The 11,504-nt window shown below is 44.5% G+C and overlaps 1 protein-coding gene across 1 annotated transcript in view; it reads left to right on the top strand.

The window, feature by feature from the left end:
• Positions 1 to 9,494: 9,494 nt before the first annotated feature.
• Srprb (SRP receptor subunit beta) overlaps positions 9,495 to 11,504 on the top strand; it is a 14,476-nt gene continuing 12,466 nt past the window's right edge. The window contains exons 1-2 of the mRNA XM_028756736.1: positions 9,495 to 9,691; positions 10,225 to 10,319. Coding sequence (XP_028612569.1) covers positions 9,544 to 9,691; positions 10,225 to 10,319 — 243 coding nt within the window. The 5' untranslated portion in view covers positions 9,495 to 9,543. The remainder of the gene's footprint in view (positions 9,692 to 10,224; positions 10,320 to 11,504) is intronic.

The following is an 11,504-nucleotide window of genomic DNA, read 5'->3' as shown; positions in this document are numbered from 1 at the left end:
TAAGAATCTTAAAAAAATTCAGGTAGTCTCTCTCTTGGCTCAGTGTGGAGCTCACAGACACAGTACCTGGCTCCAGCCCAAGAAGAGACATTTTTGAGAAGGGTCTTCTAGGTCATTCTAATAGAATCCAATTTATATGACCACGCACATGTGTGTGTGCACATGTGCATGCATATGCCAGAAAGAAGAATTTGTTAGAAATAAATGCCTCAGTGAGTACTGAGAACGTTAATAGAAGACCCACTTTTATTAATTCATTGACATAACAGCCATGGTCCAAAACCAAATCCAAATCAACTTTTGGTAAAAGTCTCTCTTTGAGCCTGACAACATAGCAAGCAATTTGTTGTCAGTCAGTGGACTGTGTCCTTTCTCATCAGTCAGCTAGACTTCATGGGCAAGTTCATCATGGGAGAAGCTCTTCAAGTGCTGGTCATTGGGAGCTTTGGTGTGTAGGATATGGGGGTTGGGAAGCTGTGGAGGGCAGGCGTGCCGATGGCACCCTCTAGTGTTACAGCCCTCCTGTAGGTCTTGGGAATTCAGGTCCTTGAGCTTTGCTATGAGCTGACAGCTAAGTCAGTAAGGGCCCATGCTAGGAAATCAGAAAGTTCCATCCTCCAAGGCCTTGGCTTATTTGTACGAAATGAACATTAAAAAGAGTGCTATATAAGAATGGCCTAAGAGCTCAGCATTAATACTGACAGTGACTTTTAACAGATTTTAATAGTCTGCCCAGTGCCCAGGGAGAATTGGGGCCCTGTTCCTGTCTCATTTCTACCCCAGCACCTCCCCTTCTCAGCTCATTTTCCTGGAAGGTATACAGGGTCCATGTACCTTTCTCCCCGTGTATTAGTAATAAGCAGTTGGCTGAACACACAGACTGGTCATTGGCTCTACATGTCTCGGCCTGGCAGAAGTCACTGCTACCCACCAACTTTTAAAACAGCTTACTTCTTTATTTTATTTTATTTTATTTTTCCAAGACAGGGTTTCTCTGTGTATCTCTGGCTGTTCTGGAACTCACTCTGTAGACCAGCCTGACCTCGAACTCAGAAATCCGCCTGCCTCTGCCTCCCAAGTGCTGGGATTAAAGGCGTGCGCCACCACTGCCGGCTTTTTTTTTTTTTTTTAACTTTTTTTACTTCGTTATTCTTAGGCCTGTTTCCTGCACTGCATGCAGGAGTGTACTCTCCCTTTCTTGGCATGTTTTTCCCTCTCTGACATGGTCATTCTCTTTGATTCCCACCTCTCTCTGTTCATTTCTGATCTAAATTGTGAGCTTATCCTGTGAGTTTATCCTACCAATCAGAGTATCTTAAGAATTCTTCTCTTGACCCAGTGTTCCCCTCGCTTTTTCAGACTCCCTTCTAGCAGTGCACACACTTCTGGGCGTTCATACTCACAATTGTGACCCAAGTCTCCAGCAACCTCCTTCTATGCCTCCTTCTGAAAGGGTGTGAAAATCGCTGAAGGACCCCAGACTCAGACAGTATGCAAAAACAAAGAGCCTTTATCCTGCAGAAACAACCAGCATGCAGGAGTCACACATTCTTTGCAATGGCAACCCTACATAAAGGCATGCAAGCCTTCTTTTCTTATAGGAGTGGGGGAACTCTCTAGAAGGATTAGGTAATCTAAAATTTCATTGGTGGGCTCTAGGGGGTCACAGGTGATCCTGTGGTCCACATTCCTGTGTCATGAGCACTCAATCATGTGATGAAATAGGGCTGCCCAGAGCAGATGGCCCATTCTGAGATATTTCCCCATTGTTGTGGTTATCCCCAGGCTCTTCTTTGAGAGAGGATTGTATGATCTTGTTGTGGATTCTATGGTCTGTTCCTAGAGCTGGTGTCTTAGGACCTGGTTTCTGGGACTTAGGGTCTGTTCTTGGAGCTGGTGTCTTACAACCTTTTTTGAAATCAGGCCTAGTCCTCAAAATGAAGTCAAATGGGGTCCTTGAATGGGGACAAATTGGGTTTATAATGTCCCTTTACTTCCACCTGTGGATCTATAGCTTAGAGTTTTACAGAAATCAGAAACCAACCAATCAAAGGCAGGGGCTGCAGATGTAGCTCAGTGATAGATGACTTGCTCCAAGTTTGATCCTCAGCACCACAAACTAAACAAAGCCAATGAGCAAACAGACAAGACCTAAGGGAATCATCTACAGCACGACTTTCTAGCACCCACCAACGACAGTATAATAATGAAGACCTCCGCAGAGGGGAGACCCTCACTCAAGTCTCAGAAAGTCGTGACCACCCAGTAATCTGCTCGAGACACCATGTACCAGAGCAATAGCGAGGTTTATTAGGGTGTGTGACAGCTAGCTGCCGGTCAATTCATATGCCCATGCAGGAGCTGAATTGACCCCGACAGCCAGTTTGAGAGGGGTTTTTAAAGGGAAAAACCACAAACCAAGGAATGGGGAGAGGGCTCATGGTTGTTAAGGTGGCATAACATAAAAATAGCAGAACATTCCAAAGGAACCCAACCTACGTGAGTCAGGGTCATGTGAAAACTTTCTGTACGCTTATCTTTCCTCAAGAATGTGGTCCTGTCCTGTTACTTCGGCCTGCCCTGTCACTGTGGTTCTCAGCTTGGTTCCACCTGGCTATCTTGCATTCTAGCCAGTTCCCGTAACTAGTCTGTCCACATTCTTAACTTGCTTCATGGCTCGATTTCTCCATGTCTTTATAAAGAAAGCCTAAAGAATATTTTATATGTCTAAAAAGGATTCTATATACCCAGTATCTATAATTTTTCACTCTACAATAACACAGCGACTTTTAATAAAGTTTAAAGTTTAGTCCCTTTGCTTGGGCCATCTTCCAGCTACTCTAAACTTAATCTGAGCATTCTAGCCTATGACCCACCATGTGGCTAGATCTATACTTTTCTGTTCCACTCTGGTTTGAGTCTGTTCCCTCCAGGTAAGGTCTCTGAATTTCTCTTTGTCGGATTCTTCACCCTGAATCCCTCTCTCTGCCTACAAGTTTGGCCCTACACTTCCTTCCCAGCTATTGGCTGTCAACTCTTTCTTCAATCAATCAGCAGTGAGATACATTTTTTAGATTGCCTCAGGCATAGAGGGCTGTCTGACCTTCAAGTATTTGAGCAATTGTGGAAGGTATTTACAAATATAAGGCCCATGATGGGCCTTTGAAATGACAATACCAGAATCCTGCAAGCATTTAGCTCTCTGCAGGACAGAATTAACAACTGAAAATACAGAGACACACCTTCACACAATGTGAAGAAGTTACCTCAACAACCAGCCTCTATGCTGTGTTAGAACACCATGACCAAGGCAACTTATAAGTGAAAGTGTTTAATTTGGCTTGTGTTTTCAGAGGGTTAGAGTCCATGATATACCAGAGCAAAGATATGGCTTTAGGGACAGCTTTGAGCTAACTTCTGCATCTGTAATTGTGAGGCAGGAAGAGAGAGGGGGGAGGGGAGAACATGGAGAGATGACTAAGTAATTATGAGCAAGCATATGCTGCTCTTGTTGGCATTTCATCTAGGCTCCGCCCCACAGTTACCTGGCAACAGCCAAGTGAACCTGACTCACTATAAAAGAGGTGGCTTTCCCCCTCCTTGCTCTCTTGCTCTTGCTCTTTTCTCCTCTTGCCCTTGCTTCCTTACCCTCTTTCCCCTCTCTCCCCATTCCCCATCTCTCTCCAAGTACTCATAGTGTTATGCCTAGTTCTCGGGAACCTCAGGAGGCTGCCAGAAATTGCGACACCGATGAAATATATAAAGAGAGTTTTTATTATTCGAGCCCGGACCCAGTTCGCTGTCCTTCCTGCTACGCAGGTTAGGAGAGCGACCCCTAAATCTAGGGATTAGATGTATACGTAGGAAGATGCATCAACTGGGGCTCTCGACCCTTGTTACTTGTGTAGGGGAAAAGGGAGTGCCGTCCTTCAAGCACGACAGCATTTGTTCAGACAGGGAAGCGGAATCATGAAGCTGGAGAAAGATCTTTTTGACCTGGGAAGAAATAACTTATTCCACTATCAGAGACCAGCGTGTTTTTGTAATGCCGTCACTGCTGCCTGGGAATACTTAATTGCTTCTTTCCCATAGCTCAAGAGTGGGCTTTTGTCACTTCAAGGATACGAACTCCTGCTTCCTTCAAAGGTCAGAGCCATCTGCGCCAGGAGAGTACTGTCACAAAAGAAGGATCACAATATTCGGGTGCCAAATTGGGCTCTCTTTTGTCTGCCCTCTTCAAACGCCAGAGGCATCTATGTTGGGGTGGGGGGTGGGGGATACTAACTGCTCTGGCTCCGCACAGAGGGCAGGAGAGTGCAGGATTTGATGCACAGAGATGGGGGCAGGTTTCCTGTGTTTCTTCAGTCGCCAGCTTCTATTCCTCTACTCTCTCTCTGCCTTTCTCTGTCTCTACTCCCTCAACTCCCCTCCCCATGCCCTAAATAAACAAGTCTATATACTATGCTGTATGTGGCTGGTACCTCGAGGGTGGAGGGATGCTTCAGCATGGGCCGACAGAGGCACCCCCTTCCCCTACACCATACCACACTTCCACCAAACATATCCCTGGCTTCTCTTATCTTTTTAGAAAACACAACACTTGTAGAGGGTGTGGATTCAGTTCCCAGCACCTACACTAGGCAGCTTCCAACTCAAACTCCAGGGGATCCAACACCTTTTTATGGACTCTCTGGGTACGGCAGTCACATGCACAAACTCACCCAGACACACATGCCTGTATATTCATATGTAATTAAAACAAATTTAAAAATAATTAAGTTATATCTTTTAAAAAATATTAACAGAAATCCGAAGAGGGGCCAGAGAAATGGCTCAGCATTTGAGAGCATTTACAAACCTTAGCACTCACAGGAGAGCCCACAATCCTCACACTCACATGTTCAAACTCACACCCAGACACACACACACCTACACATACATGCATATTTGTTGTGGATAGCCCTGGGGTTGCTTGTATTTTGATGCTAATTCGACTCTCCTGGGAGGGGCTTCGAAGGAGGAATGAGTCTTGTACTCAGGTGACTTCTTGTGAACCATCTCTAATGAATAAAGGAGCTAATCACTGGGCAAGTAGCATGATTTCCTGGTTGGACTGAGGATGAGAGGAAGCAGGAGAGAGTCAGGTCCCTATGGGACAGAGACATCGAGGGGACACGATGTAGTGTCTCCTGGTTTCTATAATGAGAACATCTCTATAGGTTCATATATCTGAATGCTTGGTTCCCATTTGGTGAAATTGTTTGGGAAGGATTGGGGGTGTGGCCTTGTTGGATGGAGGCGTGTCACTGGAGTGGGCTTTGAGGTTTTGAACACTCACACCAGGCCTAGTTTCTTATTCTCTGCCCCTGAATCAGGATGTAGGCCCTTAGTTAGCTACTGTGTCAGTGCCATGCCTGCCTGCTGCCACACTCCCCACCACAATGATCATGGACTCACTCTCTGAAATATAAACAAGCTCCCAATTAAATGCTTTCTTCTATAAGTTGACTTGGTCATGTGTCTTTACACAGTAATAGAACAACAGCAACTAGGGAAAGATGTCAGTTGGTCAGGTTTTGAAGTTTTTAAAGCCCACACCATTTCCAGTTAGATCTCTCTCTGCCTTGGGTTTGTTGCCTTATCATGTGAGCTCTCAGCTACTGATTGAGTGCCATGCCTGCCTGCCTACTGCCATGCTCCTTACCGTGATGGTCATGGACTTTATTACTCTCTGGAATCCCAAATTAAATGTTTTCTTTTATAACTTCCCTTTGTCACAGCATCTCTTCACAGCAGTAGAAAGGTAACTAAGATAGTCTGTTCTCAAAGTCATGGCCATCCTCCTGAATTACTCTCCTAAGTGCTGGGATTCTGAGTATCACCACCATGTCTGGATCAAACAGTGATATCTCTAAAGAAGAAATGAAGTTTTATTGTTCGTGTGCGTGTGTGTGTGTGTGTGTGTATTAAGGACCATAAAAAGAAAGGAAACAATGTATGATGTCTACTGTCTACTGACAGTTCTGGTGCTGATATTGTGTTATATAGTTATAATTCTGATATAGTTCTGGTACTATTACTAATAATATGCGACTTACCCAGTTAAAATGCATGTCTTCAACACTCCTCTTTAATGTGAAGCCTGTATTACTGACTTGTGTCAAATGAATCCTCTCACATTATAGCCAGTGGTTAACATACAGAAGCTTAACTGCCTATAACCAAAACCTTGGCTCTGCCTCTACTGATGTACTTATAGGAAGGATCACTCAAACCCTTCCTCAGTTTCCCCGATGTGAAAGTTGGAGCTCTGAGTCTTTGTATATTAATTCTGAGTTCTGAGTATATTAAGCATACTTAGATGCTAACACCAGAAAGTGCTTATTCCATTAGAGATTCTTCCCATTGTGTTCATTTCCATGCCAACCATAGCCTTCCATAACCTCTTCCCCACACTCCCAGAGCCCTGAGCTCACATTCATCCAGAAGCCTTACTGGAGAGGCTTCTCTGACACAAAAGATTCTTTTCTTTTTCTTTTTTTTTTTTTTTTCGAGACAGGGTTTCTCTGTATAGCCCTTGCTGTCCTGGAACTCACTCTGTAGACCAGGCTGGCCTCAAACTCAGAAATCCACCTGCCTCTGCCTCCCAAGTGCTGGGATTAAAGGCATGTGCCACCACTGCCCGGCGACACAAAAGATTCTATTGACAACTGCCAGACATGTTTATTTCTATGTCACTGACTCAGGAACTCCCCAAAAGGCTCAATTGATTCCTGACTCCCAAATGAAAACCAAGCACACATTTGTGGTACTTTTTTTATCTTTTCATTCTACCACTTGCCTGATAGTGGCTTTCAGATTTTTCAGAAGCCCCTGAGACATGACATAGACAGTTTTCATTTTAGCCTCCTTTTCTCACTGGGGCCCCACTCTTCCTTAATGAAGTCCTTAATTCACTAAACAACACATTCACCTTTCATGTCACCTAACACTAAAGTTTTAGGATGCAGGCTTGACTATTCTCCTACTAGCTTCGTTTATATATTTTAGTGATTACAACCTATATATTTTAACTTTTAAATATCTCAAAAATTTGTACTCTCTATTTCACACTATTAGTGTTTGTTTATCATGTATGTGAGTACACTGTAGCTGTCTTCAGACACACCAGAAGAGGGCATCAGATCCCATTACAGATGGCTATGAGCCACCATGTGGTTGCTGGGAATTGAACTCAGGACCTCTGGAAGAGCAGAGAAGCCCTGTCTCCAATCCCCTATTTCACACTTTTATCCTGTGTTAGACTCCAAGTATCTTTGCCTTAATGCTACAGGAGACTCCCATTGATGCCCCAGCCTCAGTCTTTACTCTTTCCAGTCAAAGTTCTCCATAGATCTGCCAATTATCCATCCCACCTTCGGCTTATTGTTACACTTTTGAGTAAACTCTAGGTTCTTCAGCACAGCACACAAAACCCCTCCAGGTCTGATTCCTATAAACGTTTCCATCTGATTTTCTGCCATTTTTGCTTAAATGGACAGGTTAATCATTCTTTTACATAGTTTGTAACCAGCGACTCAGTATCTGGTGATAATAAGACCAAGTGAGTGGCCTGAAATGTGCTTCTCCTCCTCTGCGGTCTGCTTTTGGAGGATGTATCTAAATCTAAATCACATTGTGAACCTTCCAAACTCAAACTTTAACAACTTTGCTTCATTTCCTACCCAATCACTCAGTGCCACACTAGAGAGAAAGGGGGAGTCTTAATTCCTCCCTTTCTGGTGCCTACAGGAGTTGGGGTTTTATGTGGTAATGTGACATTGTAACAAAGTTTAGTCTTTAAGTGACACTGACTTTTCACGTCATCTCCCAGTCAGACCTGTAAATATTTTAAAACAATGACAAGTTACTTAATGACAGAGACTGTAAATGGCCCCCTAGGCTTGGTCACTTCTGACCCGCAGATGTTTTTAAATTGAAGCTCACATTTTTTAATGTTTTCGATTACTTGCTGAAATCTTAAGTAGGAGAGTTCTGATAAAAATCTTTTATAAATAAGTCCTCTTGAGAAACTGAAAAATAGTGTCTACTCCAGGCCTCCCAAATGGCCTACCTGGTTGAGTAGGACCTGCTTTCTTTCGGTGGGAAAGCTAAATCTATTGTCGACACCCTTATATCCTCCCAAGAACTGATTTTCCAGATTGCTTTTTTTTTTTCCTTCTGGTTTTCTGAGAAAGGGTTTCTCTTTATAGCCCGGCCTGTCCCGGAACTCCTCTGTAGACCAGGCTGGCCTCGAACTCAGAAATCTGCCTGTTTCTGCCTCCCAAATTCTGGGATTAAAGGAGTGCACCACCACTGCCCGGCCAGATTGCTTTTTAAAATGCAGCCATTTGAGTTTTCCGTACTGGGCGTTTCAATGAAGGACACAGAGTTACCAAGTTTCTCATATGTCACTGGCTTTTACTCATGCTTCTCTTCTGTGAATCTTTTTCTGTTTTCTTTAGTTGGCAGTGTAAGACCCTCAGAGTGAGGACCCCACTGCTCGACGGGCAACGACGTGATTCCACCCCAAATCACTCACGAGAAACAAGTCTTAATGCAAACAGCAAGAGGATTTATTCAAAACCAGTGCACTGGGGCTTCACTAGTATCCCATGCAGGGGTAGAGGAGATCGGTCCCAAACAGTAAAAAAACTTCAGCTTTTATAGGGTAAAAACACAACCAAGGGGGTGGGAAACACAGCATTCTCATTGGCTCCTTTAAAATCGACCCGCACTATCTTAGCATAACATCAGGTTCAGGGTCAGGGGTGTACCTGTTTTTCTTAGAACTGTTTACCCAGACCATCTGCTCTTATGGTTAGCTAGCTTCACGAAAAGTGGGAGGTGGAGTTCCTGTTTTTCTTACTCCAACTGGGCCAGAGGGCCCCAGGCTGAGTTTTCGGGGCCAAGTTAAAATTTTCCATCCCTTCAGCAGCATAGGTTAACACGTCTTCTAAGATTCAGTTCCATCTCTAGCTACTTTTCTCTGATCTCATAAAGGACTCGACGTGTCTTTGTGGACTCTTCGTGATTCCATCACATCTCCGGTCACATTATACTGTGGTAAAACATCTCATAAATTTCATCCCATGTAATGGCAGAGTAGAAATCCTCAAATGAAGTTTTGCAGCCATTAATTTTGCTCAAATTCATCGTTCTTTCAAAAATCGAAATGAAATGGGAGTAGGGGTTGGGTTTGACCAAAACACATGCTAATGTATGAAATTCTCCAAAGATTTTTTTTTTAAATGCAAGGGGAAAACTCCACAAAGACTGAGTCAATACATACATGTCTCAAAGCATGACGGTATAAAAACACTAGGTAATTGGGTTGTAGAAACCAAAAACTCCAACTCCCATCAGGCACTTGGAGCTCCTCAAGGCTCGTAGCCCGATATACCTCTAAGGAACTACCACTCCCGTGATGCTCCGCGCCTCGCCGCGGCGTGGAGCCTAGGGCCACGTATCTTTGGCGGCCGGGCAAGACCACGCACCTCTTTCATGGCTTCCGCGAACACCCGGCGTGTTGGGGATGGCGCCGGGGGCGCCTTCCAACCTTATCTCGACTCTTTACGACAGGAGTTGCAGCAGAGGGATCCGACGCTGCTGTCCGTGGCGGTGGCGCTATTGGCGGTGCTGCTGACGCTGGGTGAGGCGACCGGTGTTCGCAGCGAGGACGGGGTGGCTTGGCTCCGCAGGCCGGGGAGACGGACGGCTGGGTCCCCTCTTCTGCCACTCATCTTCTAGACCCGAACAGTGTCGAAAGGGGACGCTGAAGTGACCTGGCTCTTGGGACAGGACTATTTACCTGAGTCGCCCCTGTGTGCTTGAGCGCAGTGTGCTGCGGCCGCCGTCGCTCACTCTAACTTTGAGCCACTCGTGTCTGAGCTGGGCTCTGGGCTACTGAGGTTCTAAGGCAGAGTAGAAATCCACCAATCAAATTTAGCGAGCTGCTGATTTTTCTCAGATCCATCGTTCTGTGTATACTTGAAGTCCCACATTTCGGGTGAGGGAAATAGACGTGGAAAAGTTTACAATCGATAGTGACGGGCGCTCAGTGGGTTCCTACCAAAACTGACCCTAATCCGTATGACAATGAAAGTACAGGTGAACGCGTTTTTGTCGTAAATGCCTATTAGTGTCTTTTGAAAATGAAGGCTGCCTTTCTCTTTTTTTTTGCAGTGTTCTGGAAGTTCATCTGGAGCCGAAAGAGCAGTCAGAGAGCTGTTCTCTTCGTTGGTCTCTGTGACTCTGGGAAAACATTGCTGTTTGTCAGGGTAATGCTTTGATTTCGACCTCGGTTAGACTTAGTAGGGATTGTTATGGCATTTCTGTATTTCTGTCATCTTGCAGTTTATTTGGTACTGGAAATTGTCAACAAGTTTGGGACATGTTTTTTTAAAAAATATTTAATTTTTTAAAAAATTATATGTATGCGTGTGGGTATGTGCACATGAGTGGCTGTACCTGTAGAGGCCAGATGTGTCAGATTTTGTAGAGTTGGAGTTATAAGCTGCCTGGTGTTGGTGCTGGGAATTGAGTTCAGGTCCTGTTGGCAAGGGCAATATGTATTCTTAATCAACTTAGTTGACTTAGCCCTGGGAGTTAATTCTTGACTTACTTGGGAATACAAAAAGACTCTAGGAAACCTGTAAACACCCAACACACACACACACACACACACACACACACACACACACACACACAATGCTGTTAGAATACTCGGTCTGAGGATAGGGAGGTGACAGTCTGCTTTCTTGTCGGCAAAAATGAGGGCCTGAGTTTGGAACCCTGGAACTTCCATGAAAGCCAGGGCTACAGGTACTAGTCAGTAATCCCAGTGCTAAGGAGGTAGAGATACAATGGATCCCTGGAATTCCTTGGCTCACCAGCCTCACTAGTTGGTAAGTTCCAGGTTCAGAGAGACACCACAGCCTCAAAATAACATGGATGGCTGGGTAGTGGTGGTCCATGCCTTTAAAGCCAGCACTTGGGAGCCAGAGGCAGGCGGATCTCTTCAAGTTCGAGGCCAGCCTGGTCCGTAGAATGAGTTCCAGGACAGCCAGGGCTACACAGAGAAACTCTGTGTCAAAAAAACCATGAATATAAATAAGGTGGAGAGAGATTGAGGAAGGACTCCTAACATCACCTTTCAGTATACATACACATACAGTCGTTAAAAAAATGCATTATCAGTTTCTTGGGCTACTCAGAATATAATGGTTATAGATCATTCTTAAGTGTAGCTTGCTTCATTACTCTTTCTTTAAGCAGTCAATAAGAATAAAGGAAGCCCAATAACTTTTGCTGATTTCTGTGACATAAAATAGTCCACATGGCTAGTTCTGAGCAGTCCAGCATTATCATAATCATGACAAAAATTACCTCCTTTGACAGTTTAAGCTAGTGAGGCTTCATAGACAGCTAGTGAGGCTTCATAGACAGCTAGTGAGGCTCCATAG

Source organism: Grammomys surdaster, unplaced genomic scaffold, assembly GCF_004785775.1.
Source record: "Grammomys surdaster isolate TR1022 unplaced genomic scaffold, NIH_TR_1.0 126131, whole genome shotgun sequence".
Taxonomy (NCBI): Eukaryota; Metazoa; Chordata; class Mammalia; order Rodentia; family Muridae; genus Grammomys; species Grammomys surdaster.
The sequence above is the reverse complement of the archived record's forward strand: the minus strand, read 5'-3'. Positions and strand labels throughout refer to the sequence as shown.